This window comes from Schistocerca gregaria, chromosome 4 (assembly GCF_023897955.1).
Source record: "Schistocerca gregaria isolate iqSchGreg1 chromosome 4, iqSchGreg1.2, whole genome shotgun sequence".
NCBI classification, from domain to species: Eukaryota; Metazoa; Arthropoda; class Insecta; order Orthoptera; family Acrididae; genus Schistocerca; species Schistocerca gregaria.
In genome coordinates this window covers 677,871,796-677,897,891 of record NC_064923.1, presented here as the reverse complement: position 1 = coordinate 677,897,891, position 26,096 = coordinate 677,871,796, and the positions used below count along the sequence as shown (strand labels likewise).

At 40.4% G+C, this 26,096-nt stretch overlaps 1 protein-coding gene across 2 annotated transcripts in view; it reads right to left on the bottom strand.

Moving 5' to 3' along the window:
* Nucleotides 1–26,096, bottom strand: part of LOC126267457 (uncharacterized) — a 395,985-nt gene that overhangs the window by 355,450 nt on the left and 14,439 nt on the right. For both annotated transcript variants that reach the window (XM_049972726.1, XM_049972727.1), the window contains exon 3: nucleotides 20,036–20,131. In XM_049972726.1, coding sequence (XP_049828683.1) covers nucleotides 20,036–20,131 — 96 coding nt within the window. The remainder of the gene's footprint in view (nucleotides 1–20,035; nucleotides 20,132–26,096) is intronic.

Sequence of the window (26,096 nt, the reverse complement as noted above, 5' to 3'; positions counted from 1 at the left end):
CTGCCAGTTGCGAAAGCTCGTAATTCTGTGTGTGTGTTTGTGTGTTTTGTTCATGTGCCTGTCTGCCGGCGCTTTCCGGCTTGGTAAGTCTTGGAATCTTTGTTTTTAAGATATTTTTCCCATGTGGAAGTTTCTTTCTATTATATATTATGCACTAAAAATGTTTGTTAATGGTTCTGTCAACAGTTATGGTATTTATTAGGCAACTATTTCTGAACCTTACAGGTTCATTTACAAGCCTGACCTACTGAGGCTGCACTGATCTAAATAACAACAATAAACACATGCTCTAAATTTTTCATCCAGCAAACACTTACAGAGCATGCGTTGCCACTGAATGTTTATTAATAATATCAGGCACTGTAAGTGCAGCCTCAGTAGACCAGGGTTGAAAATGATCCAGTAACATTCAAAACTAGTCACCTAATAAATACTGCAACTGTTCACAGAACCATTAATAAATGCTTTAAGAAATTTAAATAATATTTCTGATCCCTGTCAATGAAATGCTGACACTCAAGACGACCTGCAATTTTTCCCAATGAGGAACAACTGCCATCAAACAAAAGCATATAACTAGATATTTGCAGGTGAAGAGGAGTGATATAATACTTATTAATCCACCACCCTGTCAAGCACCATCTTAATGGCATCTGAAGGGTGTTGTCATTTGGCCTAGCAATTAGTTGTGTTGTTTCCTTAGGATGATTATATGACACTGCTATGCAAGTAGTTTCTTGTCATATGTTGTGGGCAGTTATTGGGCTAGCATCATTCTGTGTCTTAACATATGTTATCTTTAGGAAATGATCCCTTTTCTTGTTTTGAAAAGTGTCTGTACAAACCTCTTTATTTGCATGAGAAAATGGACTAATATTTTATATAGTTTACATGCAAAATATACAATATAAAATAGACTAGTTTTTGTGAGTTAGTTAATCACTGAATATTTCAATGCAAGCAGACTTAGCAACATTAATGTCCGACTTTCCTCCATTATGGCTAACATGGGAGCAACTGTTTAAAGGAGTGGTGACAATAGACCTTACAAGGATCACAAGAAACTAAGAGGTAAGAAGTAGAACTTTAAAGTATTTACAGATACTGGACTGTGTGAGTGTGTCAATGACGTAATATACGGAGCTTCTCAATGTAGACGACTCACCATAACCTCATAATATTATGTAAAAATAACATTTCAATTAATAATGCATAATGTCCTTTCATATGTCATGTCCCTGGTATGGTCATCACAACCTTTTTGTTATTTTATTAATTTACTATACCTTCAATGTATTTCTCTTGCATGTAATGAACAAACTGCTGCTCCAGTTTCTGGAAACTTTCTTTGGTGTGTACAACTGACATTCTTTAATTTGTTCTTCATCTGTTGCCTGAACATTTACTTCTGGGACACCAAATTTTCTTCCTGCTGCATAGTTGTTTTTTGCTCTACTTCATGACTCATCATTAATTAAAAATTAATTTTGTGTTGTTTGCATGAACCAGTTGCAAACTGCTAATTCTTAGATCCCATGTTTCTCAACAGATTCATGGCTGTAATCTGCTTCCATTAGCAATTGCTATAATTTATAGTTCTTAAAGCACTGACAATGTAAGAAAATTGAATGACAAAACATTGTTCTCTCAGCTTCCTACAGCTGTAGCAACAGAAACTGCATAACTTTGAATTATCACTGTAGTCAACCTTGAAAATTAATAGTGCCTAAGGGAAGTGCAACTTTAGTGCCATCACTGAAGATTATGTTTCACCTTCTGTACCATATAATCAAAGAGTTCTGTGGGGAACATATTTTTGCTCACATCAGTTTGTCTCCTGGGATAACATCTAGATAGGAGCCACTGCTGATGAGTGTGGTGTGTGTCTAATGGTCACAGGCTGGAAACGTGCCAGTTGCACATACCTAATGTTCCAGTTTCACCTAGCAGATTTCACTTCTATACTGATGTGAGAATGTGACAAAATTCCTTCGTCTTTTGCTTCCAAATACACTGAAGAGCCAAAGAAACTGGTACACCTGCCTAATATCTTGTAGGATCCCTGTGAGCATGTGGAAGTGCTGCAACACGTGGCATGGACTCTACCAATGTCTGAAGTGGTGCTCGAGGGTATTGACATCATGAATCCTGCTGGGCTGTCCATAAATCCGTAATAGATCTCTTCTGAACAGCACATTGCAAGGCATCCCAGATATGCTCAATAATGTTCTTGTCTGGGGAGTTTGGTGACCAGCGGAAATGTTTAATGTGTTCCTGGACCCACTCTGTAGCAATTCTGGATGTGTGGGGTGTCTCGTTTTCCTGCTAGAATAGCCCAAGTACATCAAAATTCACAATGGACATGAATGGATGCAGGTGATCTGACAGGCTGCTTACATACGTGTCCCCTGCCAGAGTCGTACGTAGACATATCACGGGTACCGTATTACCGAAACTGCAGACGCCACACTCCATTACAGAGCCTCTACTAGCTTGAGCAGCCCACTGCCGACATGTAGGGTCCATGAATTCATGAGGTTGTCTCCATGCCCATACATCTCCATCCTCTCAATACAATTCGAAATGAGACTCGTCTGACCAGGCAACATGCTTCCAGACAAGAGTCCAATGTCTGTATTGACAGGCCCAGGCAAGGTGTAAAGCTTTATATCATGCAGTCATCAAGGGTACATGAGTTGGTCTTCAGCTCCAAAAGTCCATATCTATGATGTTTTTTGTTCGCACGGTGACAATGGTAGCCCAGCACTGAAACCTACAGGAATTTGGAGAAGGGTTGCACTTCTGTCATGCTGAATGATTCTCTTCAGTCACCGTTAGTCCCATTCTTGCAGGACCCTTTACCAGCCATAGCAATGTCAGAGATTTGATGGTTTACATGATTCCTGGTGTTCATTGTACACTTATGAAATGGTCTTCTGGGAAAACCACCACTTCATTTCTACCCTGGAGATGCTGTGTCCCATCACTCATGCGCTGGCTATAACACCACGTTCAAACTCACTTAAATCTTGATAACATGCAACTGTAGCAGCAGTAACTGATCTAACAACTGCACCAGACACTTACTGTCTTATATAGGAATTGCAGACTACAGCATAACATTCTACCTGTTTACATACACTATGTGATAGAAAGCATCCACACACCCCCAAAAACAAATGTTTTTCATATTAGGTGCATTGTACTGCCACTTACTGCCAGGTGCTACATCTCAGCAAACTCTGCTGTCGTTAGATATCGTGAGAAAGCAGAATGAGGTATCCCATGGAACTCATGGACTTCGAACATGGTCAGGTGATTGGTTGTCACTTGTGCCATACATCTGTATGCAAGATTTCCACACTCCTAAACATCCCTAGGTCCACTGTTTCTGATGTGATAGTGAAATGGAAATGTGAAGGAACACGTGCAGCACAAATGCGTACATGCCAGCCTCATCTGTTGACTGACTCAGACCGCCAACAGTTGAAGGTCGTAATGTGTAATAGGCAGACATCTATCCAGACCATCACACAGGAATTATAAACTGCATCAGGATTCACTGCAAGTAATATGACAGTTAGGTGGTAGGTGAGAAAACTTGGATTTCATGATCGAGCGACTGCCCACAAGCCACACATCATGCCGGTAAATGCCAAACGATGCCTCGCTTGGTGTAAGGAGCATAAACATTGGATGATTGAACAGTGGAAAAACATTGTATGGAGTGGTGAATCACGATACACAGTGTGGCGATCTGATGGCGGGGCATGGGTATGGCAAATGCCCGGTGAATGTTATCTGCAAGAGTGTCTAGTGTCAACAATAGAATTCAGGAGGTGGTGGTGTTAAGGTGTGGTCGTGTTTTTCATGGAGGAGGCTTGCACCCCTTATTGTTTTGTATGGCACTATCACAACACAGGCCTATATTGATGTTTTAGGCACCTTTTCACTTCCCACTGTTGAAGACAAATTGAGGGATGGCAATTGCATCTTTCAACACGATTGAGCACCTGTTCATAATGTACAGCCTCTGGCGGAGTTGTTACACGACAACAACCACCCTGTAATGGGCTGGCCTGTACAGAGTCCTAACCTGAGTCCTATAGAACACTTTTGGGATGTTTTGAAATGCCGACTTCGTGTCAGGCCTCACTGACCGACATTGAATCTCTCCTCAGTGCAGTGCTCCATGAAGAACAGGCTGCCATTCCCCAAGAAGCCTTCCAGCACCTGATTAAACATATGACTGTGAGAGTGGAAGCTGTCATCAAAGCTAAGGGTGGGCTGACACCATATTGTATTCCAGCATTACGATGGAGGGTGCCACGAACTTTTGTCATTTTCAACCAGGTGTCCGGATACTTTTGATCACATAGTGTACCTCTGTATTTGAATATGCATGTCTATACCAGTTTCTTTGGCATTTCAGTGTATATCACAGATATTGTCTACCTGCTGCTCTCACTGACAGTATAAATCCAAAAGCCGACACCCCTTCTCCTCTCCCATGGCATCGTACCTCAAGGCGAGCAATTACAACGTTGCTTCATGAAATATTTGAGTATGCCACTGGCCCATATTTAGGCTTTTACTATCTCATGGAGAAATATATAGCACTGTTGAGTATTTGTCCAATTTTGAAGTCAATTCAGTTTTGGTTATAAATACATTCATCTTAACAGCAGTTTAAGCACAGTTCATAAAAGCCCAGGTACATAGTGTACATTCACATGGTTGGCAGCAAGACAGAATTTGATGGCTGCTGACTACTCCACTATTGACAACTGCCTAGTACTCAGAAAAGCTGGTGTTACTGTTCCCCCTCCAACCATTCTTCAAAATAAATCTGCATGTGACATTAATTGGCAAAGCTTGTATGTGTACAAGGAGCAAAGACAACATATTTACATGAAAATCTTTATTGGCAACAGAAACAGTGATGTTTGAGCTATTTTTTGACATATTCACAAAAGAACAGACACTTGTCGAATTGTGGGATTAACCTTTGTATTCCTGTATCATAGAAGTCTACTGTCTGTGAATGGAACCAGCTTGTGAGAGTCTTCAGGTTGTTCTTGGCAAAATGCTGGCTAGAGGACAGGAATTTCTTTAAGTGCAAGAAAAGATGGAAACTTCTGGGGGCAATACCAGGACTGTATGCTAGATGATCTAACAGCTCCCAGTCGAACTTCTACAAAACAGTTGCTATGTTCTGAGCCATATATACATAAGCATTATCCTGGGTCAGCACACTACCTGCAGTAAGCATTCCACGCCTCTTGTTCTGAATGGCATGTTGCTATTTTCCTGAATGGCATGTTGCAGTTACCGCATAGTTTCACAGGAACATGCAACTGAACTCGGGCTCGTTCACTACCTATTTTTCACATGGCTCATCTGCAAAGGGGGTTGGTAGTAAATGATTGCATTAGCACCCCTGCTATTGAGTCATATATTGGCTAGCTTTTGAAATGCAGTGAATTGAACTATACATGTTCAGAATGAAACTTATTTATTCAAAAGAAACACTAACTTTGTGGCTATGCATTTTTAAGTTCACAAATAAATCCAATCTGTACAAATAATAATCGGTGCAATTTGTACACTGTTTATCCCGCACCTACACACTTTCACTTTGTTCCTTCACATACTGGTGTCCATGCTTACACTAACTTCACTTTGCCACTCCCATCTTACCACCACAATGGACCAATGACTAAAGACCTGGTTTCCCCACTCATATCCACAGTCCTGAGTTGGGTCACGTGACACTACATTAGTCAAAATAATCCCTAAACATGGCCATAATTCATTTACAATTTTTTATAAGGTTTAAATACTTACATCTAAATACATTATATAATTTTACACATTAGCACCACACTTTTATAATTCGTTGCAATTAAAAGAATACCAAAACACTATGCAACAGAACTAAAACACCCATCAAAACACAAAACAAGTATTTTCCAGTCTATTTTGCCGAATATATTATCTCTGCTGCTGTGCTTCAAATTTAAATTACAAACTACTTGAAAGAGTTCCATATTATCCCGTTACCTTACAAACTGTCAGCATTCACTTTTTCACCTCTTGGCACGAAGTCTATGAGCAGAATGTCCTTCCTGTCCCAGAACACCGTGCACATCAATTTCTGCACTGACCCAGTCAGTCTGAATTTCATCTTGACCGGGTATCAACTGTGACATCAATGCATTTACTGCTGCTTGGTTTCCAGGGTCACAGAGAAATCCACATCTCATCGCTTGTGATGATACTGTCAAGGAACTTGTCACCATTGCCATGATACCACTGCAGAAATGTCAGTGCGGCTCTAAAGCATTTCATTTTGTTTTTGGGTGTCAGTTTTCTGGCACATAATGTCTTGAACATCAGGCACTTAGCAACAATTTCTTGCAACATGGATTATGATACCCGTAGAAAATGACTTTAGCTCCATAATCATGAAGCGACCATTTACCAGGATATGCTGCCGCATCAGCTCAAACAGGTCACTTTGATGACCTTCGGAAAAGGGCCTAAACGAGCACCAGTTTGCACATGATGTTCGGCCCGTAGACCTTACAAAACTGACTACGAATTTCAAGAGGTGCTATGTTTTGTGCATTAAGGAACCATATTACAGACTGAACCTCACAGGTGGTAGGAGAATAAGTAAGAGACAGCACTTTGGGGCACTGCTGCTGCATTACTGGCACCAGGAAAGGACCTGTCCAGCCAGCATTTGATTTTCACTTTATAGATCTGTTGTGCATACTCAATTTTCCTAGCTAAATATGTCTATTTTAATGAAAACAACATCAGGAAACTTACTTTCTGGATGCACCTAGAAGATTACCCCAATATTAATCTATTACACAATCTAAAAATGCTGACCTCAGAAGTAATAGTTTAACCTACAAATGTAACCACTTAGACTAAGTCTATGAAAGGTGAAATGAAATCTCTCAGATTTCAATTCTCATAAAGACATCTTAATTCTTCAGCAGATACCGCAATGATACAGTGGTTATTAAGAAATAAAACTACCACAGTAAAGTCCAGGACTTCTTAGAACCAAGAAGATTCAGAGAACTTAAGTGATCTCCCACAATTTCTGTTCTCAGGAAAAAAGTACCCCAATAGATGCCTCTGATTTTCCTATTGACAAGAAAGGTCTCATCACATCAGAAGCATTTACACCAAAATTCATGAATAGGGTATTCCACTGAGACCAATTGTTGTCTCAATTGATTGTCTTATCTAAGGACTGCCAAACACTTAACCACACTCCTACAGCCATTTATAGGAAAAACTCCAATATATATTAAAGATTATGGTCAATTTATCAAGAATTTAAAATCCTTCAGCCTGAGTCCAAGTGGTATTATTATCAGTTTCGATGACATATCACTGTTTACTCTGGTTCCTCTCAATGAGATGATGTCACATTTGGAAAGTATTTTCATGAAGGAGATGTTAAATATCTTTGAATATTGTGAGACATCAACTTACTTCATTTTTTTATATAGGACAACAAATTCTATGACCAGACTGGTCAGTGGATCATGCAGTGCAGTTCTAGCAAATTTTCATATGGAAATATTTGAAGAAGCAGCCCTTCATATGGCAAAGAAGAAATCGTTATGCTGGTTTTGCTGTGTGGATGATATTTTCATTATCTTGTCTGATAGAGAAAAATAGATCTGAATTTCTACATCTTCTGAATAACTTTAATTATAATACAAAGACCACTATGGAAAAAGAGAAAGAAGATAAAATTTAGTTTTTTGGATGTACATGAACTTAGAAAACTTGATGGAACTTTGGGCATAATGTCTACTGAAAGTGCACTTACATGAACAGATATCTTCACAGAAATTCCAATCACCATCCCAAGCAGAAAAAAAGAGGAGCCATGAAAATACTGGTGGACTGGACTAAAGGAATCTGTGAACCACAGTACTTGGAAGACAAGCTTGATCATTTAAGAATGGCCTTCAGAAGAAAAAGACAGAGATACATAGGGCACATACTAAAAGGATTAGAGTTTCCAATGAAAAAGAATCAACAAAAGGGAAAGTTCTCTCACCATTTGGAAAAACTGTCACATCCCATCAGCACAGTACACAGAAAACACAGTACTGATAGTGTTTAAAATAATAAGAAAAGTGTGTGAATATTTGGACACAGCAAGGACCTATGCCCAACACTTGCCACAACAGGAGTACATAAAATTCCTTGCACTTGCTGTTAAGCAAACTTAGAAACTGCAAAAAGAAGCCCTAAAAATCCTCTTTAGGAACAAGGTCAAATGTCACTTGGGCAAGATGGAAAAATTAGCAGAAGCAGATCCTGCACTATGACCAGGAAACCACCAAATTCCTTTCTCCAACAGTATGACTTTAGAAATATTGATGATTACTACATTAAGATATACAGAGAGGCAACAAAATTGAAAAAGTACAACTTTAACAGAAAGTGGGAGGATTGAAATTAGACAAATTCTGGGCCTTACTGCTAAATAAGAAAAACAGCATCAACTCTTCCTCACTACAAGCTCCATAGCATACATCAGTGCAATTCTGCAGTCTTAAGAAGTGGTGGTAACAATTATTGATATTACCTGTAGCATTACCTATAGGGGTCTTACTTTATTTTTCTGCTTTTACCTAATGTGATTTCTGTGTAATTTTGATCTTTGATGTAACATTGATATAAATGTTTTACATTTTAGTTTCTTACAACACACCATGCATGAATCATTCCTGCCACAGATCCCATTGAATCCAAGACATCCAAAAAATTCATGTAATTTTAATTGATCTATTAACAGAACATCAAAAATAATGTCCTGTAAAAATGTAAAAGTTAATACTGTAATTTTAATACTGATTTATGCATAGGGAACATAGGTTTGAAATCATGTAAAGCTTGAAAGGAAGTTCCTCCACAACATCTCCGGCTACACAGGAATAGGAAAGTGAATTTGATGGTCAAACAGCAATGCTCCTGTGTGGTATGAGTCAGTTGGCAGCTAGCAGGCAATGTGTATGCATCTTGTGAATTGAAAGAGATGAGAAGAACTGCAAGATTATGTAACAACCTCAGATGCAGAAGTAATGTAGCTTATTACTCATTGTATACTTTTGTAAACTCTGTACTATGAAAATATGACACTAAGAAGAGAATTTTCAGGGCTTGTCCTACAGGAAGAGCCATGGATACTTTTACCACTCTTTTTTGAACAGCACAGGAGATTGATGCTGCCACCACCTTCATTTCACATTAGCAGTTTGGGTTTTCATAACTGCGTAGGCATGTTATATGGTTCCATTTTCGATAATAATGTTGTGTTCAGTAAACTGTCTGGTAAGCCACCATATTTGATCCTTCAACATTTACCTAGACAAGGTCTTATTCGAAAAGCTATGATGAACCCAAGAATCCTATTTTACTGAACTCAAAAGCAATTTCTTAACAAAATTTAACAGACCTTGTGGAGCTGCTGCTGTTGTTGTTGTTGTTGTGGTCTTCAGTCCTGAGACTGGTTTGATGCAGCTCTCCATGCTACTCTATCCTGTGCAAGCTTCTTCATCTCCCTGTAATTACTACAACCTACATCCTTCTGAATCTGCTTAGTGTATTCATCTCTTTGTCTCCCTCTACGATTTTTAACCTCCATGCTGCCCTCCAATACTAAATTGGTGATCCCTTGATGCCTCAGAACATGTCCTACCAACCGATCCCTTCTTCTGGTCAAGTTGTACCACAAACTTCTCTTCTCCCCATTCCTATTCAATACTTCCTCATTAGTTATGTGATCTACCCATTTAATCTTCAGCATTCTTCTGTAGCACAACATTTCGAAAGCTTCTATTCTCTTCTTGTCCAAACTATTTATCGTCCATGTTTCACTTCCATACATGGCTACACTCCAAACAAATACTTTCAGAAACGACTTCCTGATACATAAATCTATATTCGATGTTAACAAATTTCTCTTCTTCAGAAACGCTTTCCTTGCCATTGCCAGTCTACATTTTATATCCTCTCTACTTCGACCATCATCAGTTATTTTACTTCCTAAATAGCAAAACTCCTTTACTACTTTAAGTGTCTCATTTCCTAATCTAATTCCCTCAGCATCACCCGATTTAATTTGACTACATTCCATTATCCTCGTTTTGCTTTTGTTAATGTTCATCTTATATCTTCCTTTCAAGACACTGTCCATTCCGTTCAACTGCTCTTCCAAGTCCTTTGCCGTCTCTGACAGAATTACAATGTCATCGGCGAACCTCAAAGTTTTTACTTCGTCTCCATGAATTTTAATACCTACTCCGAATTTTTCTTTTGTTTCCTTTACTGCTTGCTCAATATACAGATTGAATAACATCGGGGATAGACTACAGCCCTGTCTCACTCCCTTCCCCACCACTGCTTCCCTTTCATGTCCCTCGACTCTTATAACTGCCATCTGGTTTATGTACAAATCGTAAATAGCCTTTCGCTCCCTGTATTTTACCCCTGCCACCTTTAGAATTTGAAAGAGAGTATTCCAGTCAACATTGTCAAAAGCTTTCTCTAAGTCTACAAATGCTAGAAATGTAGGTTTGCTTTCCTTAATCTTTTTTCTAAGGTAAGTTGTAAGGTCAGTATTGCCTCAGGTGTTCCAGTGTTTCTACGGAATCCAAACTGATCTTCCCCGAGGTCGGCTTCTACTAGTTTTTCCATTCGTCTGTAAAGAATTCGTGTTAGTATTTTGCAGCTGTGACTTATTAAACTAATAGTTCGGTAATTTTCATATCTGTCAACACCTGCTTTCTTTGGGATTGGAATTATTATATTCTCCTTGAAGTCTGAGGGTATTTCGCCCTGGAGCTGTAAAGTACTTAATTATTTAGTGAGCATAAATGTTAAAATACTCCATGCCATTTTCATGAATGCATAGTTTAATTGAAATAACAGTGATTGTAATTTTATATGTAATGTAGTTAACAGTGTTTCCCATTTTGTTTGGTGACTAAAGTGTTCTGCCAGAATTAGAATCTAGCAATGAATTAGTTTTTGGATGCCCATGCTAGTTGCTAAGCCAAATTTAAATGTCATAGTAACAGTAATCAAAAATTAGCAAACGGATACAACTATTCAAACCATACTAGATCTTGAGCTTAATAATGTAATGTAGTGAATATTCCTTGAGAATGCAAATAATAATCAGTACAAAACAATTACTTCATAACTATTTCAGCAGTTTTAACTACCTGTAACTAAGCTGACAAAAGAACCTCTTGTGCCTGTTAGTAGTGCTCTGCCATTTGTTACTATTTAACTATAATTATCGTCATCTTCCTACTCTAATGAACAGATGGTGTTATTGAGTGTCAGTTGTTGCCAAAATAGATTAATACTTGTCCTGTGTAGTTCAAGTCAAGTCACTGGTACATTACTTACTAAACTGTCCTACTGTCCTGTCCCCCCCTGTATCTTTCCAGCAAAACAGAAGTTTAGTATCAAGTCAAGTCAATACACATAGTTAATTTACTTTATGATTCATGCTAGTACTGAGTACAACTTTGTGTAATTTGGCTGGTGACTGTTTCTTGTTATGTAATTACAGTTTGCTTGATTAAAAACAGAATCTTGGCTCATATTTTGCTATTGTTTCTTCTCAATAACAATCTTTCCTGAATCAAAAAATAGTCCAATACATTTCCATTACACGAAGTCACAATAAGAAAAATCCTTTCACAGGTGTATCATTATCGGCACAGTACTAATATAATAAAGGCCAGCAGTGTTATATGGTCTGAAGATCTCACAAACCAACCGATGCGTGGTAACATATGAATAGTTCAGCTTGGGTGACCTAATTTGATTCTAACTGCCTCTGATGGTGTCTCCAGCACTGGAAGATTGAGCATTAGGCAGACAATTGTCTTAGACCATGATCTAATGCCCATAAAACAAGTATAAGCAATACCCCTCTATTTTTCAAATTATGAATTTGGGAAAATCTTATTATTGAAAAATAAGGTGTAATACTAGTTTGTAGGCATACCAAAAATATTCTTACAAGAAGTCATCTTCACGGTTTTAGCTGCTGCATGATAATATAAACACATCTTCAATTTTCAATTACATCTGAGTTGAGAGACTGTGGTTGAAGCATCATTTGCAAACTGCTGCCCACTCTTGATACTGAGTCTTGCTAAAACTGTCCCCTTGATGCTTCAGTTCCTATATCATTACATTGTTTTTCTAGACTAGTCTGTAAAATATTCCACCTGATTTACCATTAGTCTATCTTTAAACAATTTACATTATGATCTACATCAAACATAGGCAAGTGCATTACAGGCCGCTTTCAGGATTTAGGCGAGCAAACCTGTCCCAGATTGAATCCACCTCAGAATTAACGATAAGAGCTGGTAAGCCAGCCAGCCTGGATGTTTTTAGGCAATTTTCACACATCCAACTAGGTGAATACCATGTCAGTACCCATGCGCCACCTCAGATGCAAGCTACACAAATATTTGGAAAACGTTCTCACACTTTAACAGCAATTTACTCCTGATGCAGACAGACTGTGTACACAAATTACATCTTGGGGAGGAGTGTGGGCATTATGTGCTGGATGCAGCCACCAATTGGAACTAACACTCCCAAAACCCACATAACAATGCTGAATCTAAAGAGAAACAGGAAAAGGCAAAAGATTTAAAAGTTTGACCACCGAAAAATGATGAAAAGCTTTAAATTTAAGAAAATCAATTTCCACATTGTAGTATGTGTGTTTTGGTGCTACTGTGGCATATCAGATGTTAGTAAATGAGTTAAGTAAGACTTAGTGGGCTGATGTTCAGCTGAGCTTATGAAGAGGTAAGAGTAACGAGATAGGAATTAAGAATGTATAAGCTTCGGAGCACAATAAGTTTTAGGAATTATCTGTATATAGTGGATTGTGCACTGACAAACTGAATAAATGGAAGATGCATACAATTCCATTTTTCATACACTCCTGGAAATTGAAATAAGAACACCGTGAATTCATTGTCCCAGGAAGGGGAAACTTTATTGACACATTCCTGGGGTCAGATACATCACATGATCACACTGACAGAACCACAGGCACATAGAGACAGGCAACAGAGCATGCACAACGTCGGCACTAGTACAGTGTATATCCACCTTTCGCAGCAATGCAGGCTGCTATTCTCCCATGGAGACGATCGTAGAGATGCTGGATGTAGTCCTGTGGAACGGCTTGCCATGCCATTTCCACCTGGCGCCTCAGTTGGACCAGCGTTCGTGATGGACGTGCAGACCGCGTGAGACGACGCTTCATCCAGTCCCAAACATGCTCAATGGGGGACAGATCCGGAGATCTTGCTGGCCAGGGTAGTTGACTTACACCTTCTAGAGCACGTTGGGTGGCACAGGATACATGCGGACGTGCATTGTCCTGTTGGAACAGCAAGTTCCCTTGCCGGTCTAGGAAAGGTGGAACGATGGGTTCGATGACGGATTGGATGTACCGTACACTATTCAGTGTTCCCTCGACGATCACCAGAGGTGTACGGCCAGTGTAGGAGATCGCTCCCCACACCATGATGCCGGGTGTTGGCCCTGTGTGCCTCGGTAGTATGCAGTCCTGATTGTGGCGCTCACCTGCACAGCTCCAAACACGCATATGACCATCATTGGCACCAAGGCAGAAGCGACTCATCACTGAAGACGACACATCTCCATTTGTCCCTCCATTCACGCCTGTCGCGACACCACTGGAGGCGGGCTGCACGATGTTGGGGCGTGAGCGGAAGGCGGCCTAATGGTGTGCGGGACCGTAGCCCATCTTCATGGAGACGGTTGCAAATGGTCCTCCTCGATACCCCAGGAGCAACAGTGTCCCTAATTTGCTGAGAAGTGGCGGTGCGGTCCCCTACGGCACTGCGTAGGATCCTACGGTCTTGGCGTGCATCCGTGCGTCGCTGCGGTCCGGTCCCAGGTCGACGGGCACGTGCACCTTCCGCCGACCACTGGCGACACATTGATGTACTGTGGAGACCTCGCCCCACGTGTTGAGCAATTCGGCGGTACGTCCACCCGGCCTCCCGCATGCCCACTATACGCCCTCGCTCGAAGTCCGTCAACTGCACATACGGTTCACGTCCACACTGTCGCGGCATGCTACCAGTGTTAAAGACTGCGATGGAGCTCTGTATGCCACGGCAAACTGGCTGACACTGACGGCGGCGATGCACAAATGCTGCGCAGCTAGCGCCATTCGATGGCCAACACCGCGGTTCCTGGTGTGTCCGCTGTGCCGTGCGTGTGATCATTGCTTGTACAGCCCTCTCGCAGTGTCTGGAGCAAGTATGGTGGGTCTGACACACCGGTGTCAATGTGTTCTTTTTTCCATTTCCAGGAGTGTAGATCCTAGACCATGGAGCAAGTTTTTGACCTAGACAAAAAAGAGTCAAATGAGGAAGACACTATCCATGTCCCATTTATCTTTCTCACCCAAAATAACTTTTTTCTGATGCATGAAATGAAAAATTGTTTCAACCAGTGTTCTTTGACATCAATGGGTAATTCTTGGTGAGGGTCTACATTTTCTTGTATACTGACAGGTGTAGGTGACATAGGGTAGAGGCTAAATTTTTTTAATGGAAGCATGTACATTTTATTCAAGAACACACTCATCTTCACCAAGAGCTATTCAAAAATTTATCACAACATCTCATTTTATTCACGAAACTAGTAACTATGGAAATAATACATAAGCTCTCTAATTTAAATATCACATCAGTGCATTTGATTAACTATATCAAATAACCTCTTCAAGGCATCTTTGAACATTTTAAAGATCACCAAATTGAATGCAACAGTAGTGCATTGTACAGTAATTGGCTCTTGTTATTGTACCGTGCTACACTACAGTGTGCATGACAAAGAAGTAACATGGCCATTTGTAGTAACTTTTACTGTGGTATAACCATTACATTAAAAACAGAACAGTTACAGAACATGCTCAAAATGGTGACCATTGGCATTCATACATATGGTCATACTGTGGATGAAGGACACTATCTGTATCATGATACTACTTCCTCTGTGATGGCTGTACAAGCATCAATAATGTGTTGCTACTTGTCCTCTAGTGTTGTTGGAACATTCTTATAGATAGCATCTTTGACCGCTAACAAAAAACCAACCATCCAGCAGTGTAAGATCCGGAGACTGGGAATACCAACTAACTGGCCCACAATTTCCAACCCACCTACCAGGGTATTTATAGTCCAGAAGTTGTCGTACTCTTAAGACGTTATGTGCAGGGCATCCATCATGTCGATACTACATTTAACCATCCTCTGATTCAGAGGTACAGCATCCAGAAGAAGAACAGTGCTTTTTAAAAATTCGGCATCTTGTCTGCCATTTTGGTTGTCATTTACAAAGAAAGGTCAGATAATTGCATCACCAATAATTGCACACCAAAATTAACATTGATGCTCAGTTTCTCTGAGCCATCAGATGGAACAATAATACATATTTCTCATATTGACTATTCCTTTGTTGCAGAATGATGCTTCATTGGTAAAAAGAACATTAAAAGAGAAGAAATTAGGATGTTATTGCTGAGCCCACTGACAAAATTGAACTCTATTGTTGAAGTCATTTCCACGAAGTTCCCCGAAGTTCTTGATGTAAACAAATGATGTAAGGATGAAATTTATGGTGTTGCAGAATGCTATGTGCAATTGTTTTTGAGACGACAACTTTATGTTGAATTCACTGTGTGCTGACAAGAGGATTCACAGCTGGAGCAGTGAGCACAGCAACCAAAGCAGCTTTGTATGTTTATGTTCTATGATGATTTCAAGGTATTGAATTTAAACTTCCCATTTCATGTTGTTGTTGTTGTGGTCTTCAGTCCCGAGACTGGTTTGATGCAGCTCTCCATGCTACTCTATCCTGTGCAAGCTTCTTCATCTCCCAGTACCTTCTGCAACCTACATCCTTCACAATCTGCTTAGTGTATTCATCTCTGTCTCCCTCTATGATTTTTACCCTCTACGCTGCCCTCCAAATGAAATTGGTGATCCCTTGATGCCTCAGAACATGTCCTACCAACCGATCCCTTCTTCTGGTCAAGTTGTGCCACAAACTTCTCTTCTCCCCAATCCGATTCAATACTTCCTCATTAGTCATGTGATCTACCCATTTAATCTTCAGCATTCTTCTGTAGCACCACATTTCGAAAGCTTCTATTCTCTTCTTGTCCAAACTATTTATCCTCCATGTTTCACTTCCATACATGGCTACACTCCATACAAATCCTTTCAGAAATGACTTCCTGACACTTAAATCTATACTCGATGTTAACAAATCTCTCTTCTTCAGAAGCGCTTTTCTTGCCATTGCCAGTCTACATTTTATATCATCTCTACTTCGACCACCATCAGTTATTTTGCTCCCCAAATAGCAAAACTCCTTTACATCACCCGACTTAATTCGACTACATTCCATTATCCTCGTTTTGCTTTTGTTGATGTTCATCGTATATCCTCCTTTCAAGACACTATCCATTCCGTTCAACTGCTCTTCCAAGTCCTTTGCTGTCTCTGACAGAATTACGGTGTCATTGGCGAACCTCAAAGTTTTTATTTCTTCTCCATGTATTTTAATACCTACTCCAAATTTTTCTTATGTTTCCTTCACTGCTTGCTCAATATACAGACTGAGTAACATTGGGGATAGGCTACAGCCCTGTCTCACTCCCTTCCCAACCACTGCTTCTCTTTCACGCCCCTTGACTCATATAACTGCCATCTGGTTTATGTACAAATCATAAATAGCCTTTTGCTCCCTGTATTTTACCCCTGCCACCTTTAGAATTTGAAAGAGAGTATTCCAGTTAACATTGTCAAAAGCTTTCTCTAAGTCCCATTTCATATATATATATATGAATTGGGACAACCAAACATCCATTGAGAAGGAAATGGATTGTCATGAAATTGTCTGCTGTATGGTAATTGCCCCTCAACAGAATTCCACCTGCCTACAGATAATTACAGTATAGATATGTGCAGTAAAATAACCATAATGTTCTCTAACGGGACTGACATTAAAATTCATTTGACCAAATTATTTTCTGTCAATGTACTTTCTCTGTAGATCAGTGGAATTTCTACCTTATCATGTACGTATGTCCACAGTGTGTACTACCATCAAGCTGTTACGAAGTTACTCTGGTCCACAATTACACTGGTATGCAGTGTGCTGTATGCTCAAGCAACAACAAATGAGGTGCATGGGGGGAGAGGAGTACCTGTATTACACGAATCTGAAATCATAAACAAAACCACACCTCTATTACAGCATTACAATGATTATGTAATGCATACAATCAAGGCAGGAAACAGATCTGTTTCTTCACAACCTGTTTTCTCTTTATTGTTCAGACATCTACATTTTATTGACAAAAATGGTACACTGCGATACATTTCTGAATAGCTCTTTGAGAGGTTGTGTGTATTCTTGAATAAACTGTACAAGCTTCCATTTAAAAAAATTAATCTCTACCCTGTATTTTCCTACATCTGTGGTGATACATAAAACATATATCCCTAACAAGAACTGCCCAATGATTGTAATACATTTGGTTGAAACAATTTTTTTGTTTAATGCATCCGGAAAAACTTATTTTAGGTGAGCAGGCTAAATGGGATACCCTGTAAATATTACATTAACCCTCCATGGATGTGCCTATGAATAAAGTACGTGAACTATAAATAAAATTGTTTACCACAATTGTGAGCCCATACCTATTCTTTCATTATTATTTCAGCTAACCCAGTGATAAATTGTGCTTTCACATGTTCAAGCAAGCAACAGTAATATAAAATAGCGAGTTAGGTGAGGAAAAAAAATTATGAGTTGTGCAATAAAATGGCCAGATTATGAGCTAGCAGCACAATCCTATTATGGAGCAGCTGTACATGAGATAATTAGTAATCGAATAAGCAGTTGGCTGGGATCTGATGCAACTGCACTGTTTAATGCTTCGTGTGGCCATTACCATGGGATAATACCTGTCCATGGCAATAGAGTAATGCAATGTTGAGTTTATTTCATTATTATTTAATTAAACAGTGCTTTAGCTCATACTATATAAGTTTATTTTATCATTGTTAATTAGACTAAGACTAAACTTTGCTTTGTACCTTGGTAACAATTGCAGCTATTCTTTACGTGTGTACAAAGTATGTTGTGCACCCGCTTGTGTTATGGAAAACATCACACCGCTTGAGGGTTAAGTTTGTGTTAGTCATCTCTTCAGTCAGAAAAGAAAACTAAAAAAATCAGTTGCAAACAACCAAAAATCACTTAAGGAATTGTCGATGGAAATTAGCACGAATTTATGTCGCCCCAGTGAGACAGATAAAAAAATGATCAATAAAATACCAGTTTTTAATTTCAGATTTAAAACATTGATATTTCTACATTTTTTAAGGAATTAAGACAAAGTAAGGTGTCATCAAGCCAGAAGAAGAATGTAATAATCAGACAGTAGTCATACCTAGGGAAGTTAAAACTTTTTAATAACACAATCACTCCACAAGTTTTGTCTGTCACTGGTGTAAACAATGATTGCTGCAGTAAATGTAATTAATCTCTATCAGTTGTTTATTCATAGGTGGAATATTTGCTGACATTGATACAACTATCAGAGAATTCTACTTCAATTGTCCCATCATCCTTAATTAAGGAAGCATCAGCTTTTTTTCTGAATAGCAGCTTCCTTTCTAGTTTTTTGCCCTTTTGCCTTTAAATATGTCTGCTTGTGTCTGTATATGTATGTATGGATGTGTGTGTGAGCGCGCGCGAGAGTATATACCTATCCTTTTTTCCCCCCTAAGGTAAGTCTTTCCGCTCCCAGGACTGGAACAACTCCTTACCCTCTCCCTTAAAACCCACATCCTTTCATCTTTCCTTCTCCTTCCCTCTTTCCTGATGAAGCAACCACCGGTTGTGAAAGCTAGAAATTTTGTGTGTGTGTTTGTGTGTTATTTTATTGTGCCTGTCTACCGGCACTTTCCCGCTTGGTAAGTCTTGGAATCTTTGTTTTTAATATTATATATATGACAACCGAAATTGCCTTGCCATTTTCTCAATACACTTGAAAAGTACACGCTACTGCTTACACATTTTGTTGTCCTCATGGAGTACTATGAGTGTACGAAGTTTGCAGTAAATCCGTGTTCCAAATGTCATGGCCTCCCCTTGTAAATGAAATATGGTATGTGTAAGCACAAATAGTATTGATCAGTACAGTGATGACAAAGTAAATGCCGTGCACTAATTGTTTCTATGATTTGCCATTTGTTTATGTATTAGTTGACTCAGTTAACACCCCTGGAGATTATCCTTGTTGACAGACTATGGAACACAATGAGTGAAATGAATGGATGTTTAAGAATGATCCACTTTCTGTTTACACATTACAACAATATGGTCAGATACATCTTTTGAGAATACTGTCAAACGTAAGACCTTGAGTGATGTAATAAATGTGATTGTGGCAATTAGTTCTCAATGTTCTTAGTATGTCAAATGCAATAAATTTATAACTCTTTTCTGAAACAGTGATGGGCAGTAAAACATTAAAACCTGTGGGCATTCATAACTTATGCTACACAAGGTGAGTGTTAAAGAAACATAAAAAAGGAACTTATGTTTGAAACTTCAAACTAAAAGCTCTTTCTACACAGATACTAACAATTTTGAGATTGTGGGCCAGAACTTTAGATTTAGCTATGACGTATCACAAGACTTTTGGTAATTCAAACATAAGTTTGATGACTGAGATGTAATTCTTTCAAAGTTAGTGTATAGCTCATTCCCCATTAACTTAGAGGCAGTATGCTAATATTTTTTTTTTTCTTTAAATGAAGACTCCAATCCCATTTTTGGAACTTGGGGTCTGTCCTTAATGGATGAAAAATATTGAACATTCACAAACCTGCAAGTCATGCAATTCAATACTTTCTTGGGAGCAGCTGCTGTCTTGTGATAATGAACTTTCATCAGAGAAGGTATGCTTTCTGGTGCATCTCCTCTGCAAAACCAAATGAGATAATTTAGTTTAGTGACTTGTATCTTCAAATGATCACTGTAACAGTTTTTGAGTGAACAAATTTGGGTATACAAACATGCAAATGTTTCATCACCTTATCACTCAAATTATGGTACATCATTTATTTGAGGTCTATCACTAGATAAAGGATTACTCTAGACTGATCCATACATTACAGTTTTCAGCTTTAAATACGAACAATGAAATGTTGATTTTGAGCAGTAATTTTCTTCAAACATGTCCAATTAGAGATGAGAATATACATGACAATATATAGAGGAGTGTGGCAGAGGCAGTGGCATAGTTACCAGGCCAAAGTGGAAGCTCATAAACCTATACACAACAAGCAATAATAGCATGAACACTATCAATACAAGTAAGATTCACAGTCTTAAATCAAGTAATGCTATGTTATCAGTAAAGCAGTTTGCCAGCTATGTTTAGTGGGCAGCAGGAATAGCAATGAACATCAGGTGATGGGCTCAAGCCATGGTGGTATACTGCCCTTAAATGCATTTCTGTCTCTACACATATCACCATCACACCTGACACAATGTGCCTCCTCTGTCTGGTATGTGGTGTGCCATCTCAATGTTCTGCGAAGCTGGAGAGGGAGGAGATGAGTTGCATCTGATGCTGGGTCCTGGAGTAATGTGGCCCTAGCACCTCAGTTGCTAATCTCAGCTGAGATGGTGCTGGAGATGATGGCCTAGGAGCTGCATTGTGAGCATCTGCTGGGTCTGTGGTAGTTAATTGGGTGGCAGTGGCACTTTGAACACAACTGAATTTGCTATAGTGAACTCTTACATGAAATGGCCTTGAGTGGACCCTTGCATAGATGATAATGAAGGCTGTGCTTTTCTTAAAGGTGTGCATTCACATCAGGATGCCAGGCCAGAAGTACATTGAGTGTCGGTCTCCTTGTGGTCCCCATTCTAGGTGCAGTAAGTGGAAAAGTACTTGTGGCTGGTAGCCATGCAGGATCTCCACTGGGACATACAGATGACAGATATAGTTCAGCAAGTGCTAACAAGAAAAACTCCCTATCGCATCCCTCTCAGATTTAGTGATAAGTGGGTCCAGTGGTCAGCCTGTCAAAAACTGAATGTAGATCAAACATGAAAACAGGAAGAAGGTGTACTGAACTGTGAAAATAAAGAAAAATAGGAACACTGAATAGTCCGAGCTCAAAAAGTACAACATTGAGCAAAAATGAAGAGCACAGCACCTTAGTTACGTGGTCACACTGTTATACTGCAAAGCAGGTGAGCCATGTTCCAAGTTCCCTTATCCCAATTTTCTTTCACTAAATTATTAACTGTCTGTCCAGTCATTTATGTGCATCTGTTGTATTCAGATTTATGTCTTTCATGGTGTAATGTCCGTTTGCAACAGCGAAGTGCAATGAAGGTATCTATAGCAGCCAAAAGTGGCTTTCAAATGGTAACCAAAAATTTTGATGACAAGGCAACAAGTGAACAAAATCCTGCACCAGAAAACATCTGGCATGTCATATACAGCAAATTGACACAACATGTGTCATATTATAGGAATATCTTATCAAAGCATATAATTGCACACCTGGTGAGGGAGGGAGGGAGGGAGGGAGGGCGGGGAGAGAGAGAGAGGGGGAGGGAGGGAGGGAGGGCGGGGAGAGAGAGAGAGAGGGAGGGAGGGAGGGGAGAGAGAGAGAGAGAGAGAGAGAGACAGAGAGAGAGAGAGAGAGAGAGAGAGAGAGAGAGAGAGAGGCAGGCCTCCTTGCTCAATTTAGGTGTTCGTATGAATGTGATCACTCCCAAAGAAATGATGAAAATATAGTAGTTGTAAAATTTAAAATTCTCCCAGGGAATTAACTGTTCAAAGAGATTTTGGAATTGCAGCCGGTTGTCGTAAACTTCATTCCACAATATTTTGGCTGGACAGCTCAGAGGCTGATGAGGCTATATTGTCTGACCTTCAAATATGATGATAAATGCAGTACTGTCACAAATTGTAAAACTAGGTTCATTGGATGGATTGGACTAAAAGTGAGTCAGTTAGCTTTAGTTTTTGCCTTACTAAATTAAATATGGAGCGCACTATTAAAATGTGTGCCACTGAGCAAGGAACAGCACAACTGTAGTAAGGTGTAGCAGATTGTTTAAGAATATTTTTATATGAGCAGTCTTGTATGCCTCATGTGGAGTCAGCAGGGAATTTTAAATTTTTAGTGGAAAATTTTGCATGAAGATAATCATGCACACAGTTTTAGGACCTTTTATGGTACACAGATTGCTAGCAGCAGCTTCCTGATACCACTCCCTAATCCACAGCACTAGAAGTTGTTGGGATACGGTACTCTAAGTCAGGGTCAGGTACTTTTAATTCAAGGACATCCTCTTTATTGACCTCTTTGGCCAAATTATCTGTGAGTACATTAGCTGGGATTCTGACAGATAAACACAACTGGCCTTTAGAGCTCAATGAGAAGTAGGTGTCAGAAATAACAGTGGGAGTTTTCGACATACTTAGAGTGTCACTGCAAATTAAGGAAGACCCATATAAGCAAGAGCAGGTGTAACCAATAGCTTGCATAATTAATACTACTGTTACAGTAAAGGTACTACAGTCCTGTGGTAGGGTGTTCTATTCACTGCTGCCTGTGTGTGTGTGTGTGTGTGTGTGTGTGTGTGTGTGTGTGTGTGTGTGTGTGTGACCTTGAAGCCAGTGTAACTACTAAAATATGATCTTTCAGTGTAGATGATTTCTGAACTAATTCATTCACCACCAAACAAATTAGCCATTGTAGCATAGAACTGTATTACATATTTTAGACTGCATGATGGATACAGACACAGATGTGAGCAAGTGACCCTTCAAGTGAGTGTTTATAAGATGGTGTTCAGAATGGTGTCTCATATTTGTGAGATAATGGATTGTGGGCAGCCAGATGTTGGGACATGTTTGTGGATGTCATTTACTTTTATCCGAGAAGAGATGGGGGTTTTACATGCTCTTTGAGGCTACATACATGGCCAGCACAGTTAAGTAACTTTTGAGGCATAAACTTCTGTAAGAAAATATTCCTTGTTTATTAGAAAGCTACCTACAGGGTGCCTGAGAAGGACACCAACTGCAAGTCTGATCACACAATGACAAACTGGTTCTTAAAGGATGGGCTGCCACTCCATAGGCTAGGCAACAGTAATCCAAGTGCGGTAGTATGACATGTTTATACAGAAGCAGAAGGGTGGAGAAATCACCCCCCCCCCCCCCCCAAAAGAATATCCCTGAGGCAGTGGACAGGATTAAAGTGTTTCCTGGCACTTCTACTTCGACTGGTGTATGTATCAAAATTGGGTTGGTTTAAAGGAGAGGGGGAGGACCTAATTGTGAGGTCATCAATCCCTCATTCCCAGTAGAACAGTTACCCATGGGAAAGAAGAAAACAAAGATGATGTACGGCACAATAACACGACAAAGGAAGAACCAGAAGAACAACAGAAGGACAAGCAACTCCATCATGGACAAAACAGGACAAGAAAACCACAGAGAGGTGCAAGAAACAGGGAGAGGAGATTAAAAACAAGAAAGCAAATTACCATGACTGGCTGACCATGAGAATAAAAAAGGAGAAGCCAGCCACTCTGCAACACACTAAAACTCAGATCAAATGATAAAACCCACTCTCACAAATAAAACGTAGAACTAAAGCTGCTGTTGAGGTGTTGTAGCCCAACACTGAAGGTAGGGTGCTGGGAAAGTTAAAAGTCAGCTGAAGAGTGGCTAAAAATGGGCAGTCCAGCAAGAGGTGAACGACTGTCATTTTGAAGCCACAGCAGCACTGAGGTGGGTCCTCACGACAGAGGAGGTAACCATGTGTGAACCACGTATGGCCAATGTGGAGTCGACAAAGGACAACTGATTCACTGCAAGAAGCTCGCAGGGGAGACTTCCACATTCGCAGTTTCTTTAGTGACACACAGTTTGCTGTGCATACTGTTATGCCACTCAGTCTCCCAAAGCCGAAAAACCCTACGGCATAAATCAGAATGCAGGTCAGGTTCAGAGATGCCCATCTCCAGAAACGGTTTCCCCATAGCCTGTGTGGCCAGCCTGTCGGCAAGTTTGTTGCCTGGGATGCTGACGTGTCCTGGGGTCCACACAAACACCACTGAATGACGAGACCAGTCCAGGGCATCAGCGGCCTCCTGGACGGACACCACCAAAGGATGGCAAGGTTATCACTGGTGTATAGCTTGTAGGCTGCTCAAGAGCCAGTACACAAAAGAAAGGATTCCTCAGGACATGAAAGGATATACTGAAGTGCACAAGATATGGCCACCAGCTCTGCAGTGAATATATTGCAGCCATCAGGTAGGGAATGCTGTACAATATGGCCTCTGTGGACAAAGGTGAACAAAGGTGAAGCAAGCATTGCCATCAGCCATAGAGCCATCAGTGTAAACCACTTCAGAGCCCCAGAACACTTTAAGAATAGAGGGGAAGTGATAACAGAGCCGCAGGGTTAACAGAGTCCTCAGGGCCGTGCAAAAGGTTCAGGTGAAGCTTCGGCCTACAGCTACACCATGGAGGCATGCGAGAATGGACCTCGAGGAGCGGTGGTAAAGGGAAGGACTCCAGTTCAGACAGAAGCAATCACATGTGAACCACAATCGTTAGCTCTGACCAGGGCCGCCTATGCAGGAGGTGAACCGCCTTGGTTGGGAAAAGAAGACAGTAATTAGGATGTTCAGGGGAGCTATGAATGTGTGCAATGTAACTGGCGAGCAGTTGTGCGCATATGATCTTCAATGGAGGGACTCCAGCCTCAATCAATACCCTTGTCACCAGACTTCGTAAAACCTGCTGTCGTGAGTCAAACTCCACAATAGTGCAATGGATCGAGCTAACACAATGCTGAGAGCGCCGCTGAACCATTAACCAGACTCCCATAGTCAAGGCAGGATTGAGCAAGGACTCTGTAGAGCTGCAGCAGTGTGGAGCAATGTGCACACACTAGATCGCGTGTTAAGCAGAGGAGGGCACTGAGGTCCTGGCAACACTTACGTTCAAGTTGAAGATGAGTAAGCCAAGTCAAATGAGCATTGAAAACCAGACCCAAGAATCGATACGTCTATACTACAGTGAGTGGATTGTCTTTACAGTAAAGTGCTGCTTCCTGATAAACAGTATGATGCTGACAGAAACGCATGACACATGTCTTCATGGCAGAAAACTGGAATCCATGGGATAGAGCTCATGACTGCACCTTGTGGATGGCTCCCAGTAGGCAATACTCAGTAACACAAGTAATGGTGAAGCAATACAAAATGCAGACATCTGCATACAGAGAGGGTGAGACGGACAGCCCTACAGCTGCTGCTAGACCATTAATGGCCACTAAAAAGGAGGGACCCTCAATACAGAGCCCTGCAGGACCCCATTCTCCTGGATATGGGGGAACTATGGGAGGCACCAACTTGGACATGGGAAGTACAGAGTGACAGGAAGTTTTGGATAAGAAAATCAGGAATGGGCCCTAGAGACCCCACTCATACAATATGGAAAGGATACGATGTCGCCAGGTCGTGTCCTATGCTTTATGTAAGTGAAATAAGACGGCAACCAGGTGTTGGCATCTGGAAAAAGCTGTTTGAATGGCAGACTCAAGGGACACAGGATTATCAGTGGTTGAGCGACCCTGGCTGAAGCCACCCTGGCATGAAGCCAGTAGGCCACGTGACTCCAGGACCCAACCAACCGCCGACACACCATATGTTCCAGCAGCTTACAAAGAATGTTGGTGAGGCTGATGGGCCAATAGCTATCCACATAAAGGGGGGTTTTTACCTAGTTTGAGCACCAGAAGGTTGCTCTCCTGCCATTGCGACGGGAAGACACTATTGCACCAGATCTGGTTGAAGCTGATGAGATGTTACTTGTAGTCAAGCTGAGATATGTTTAA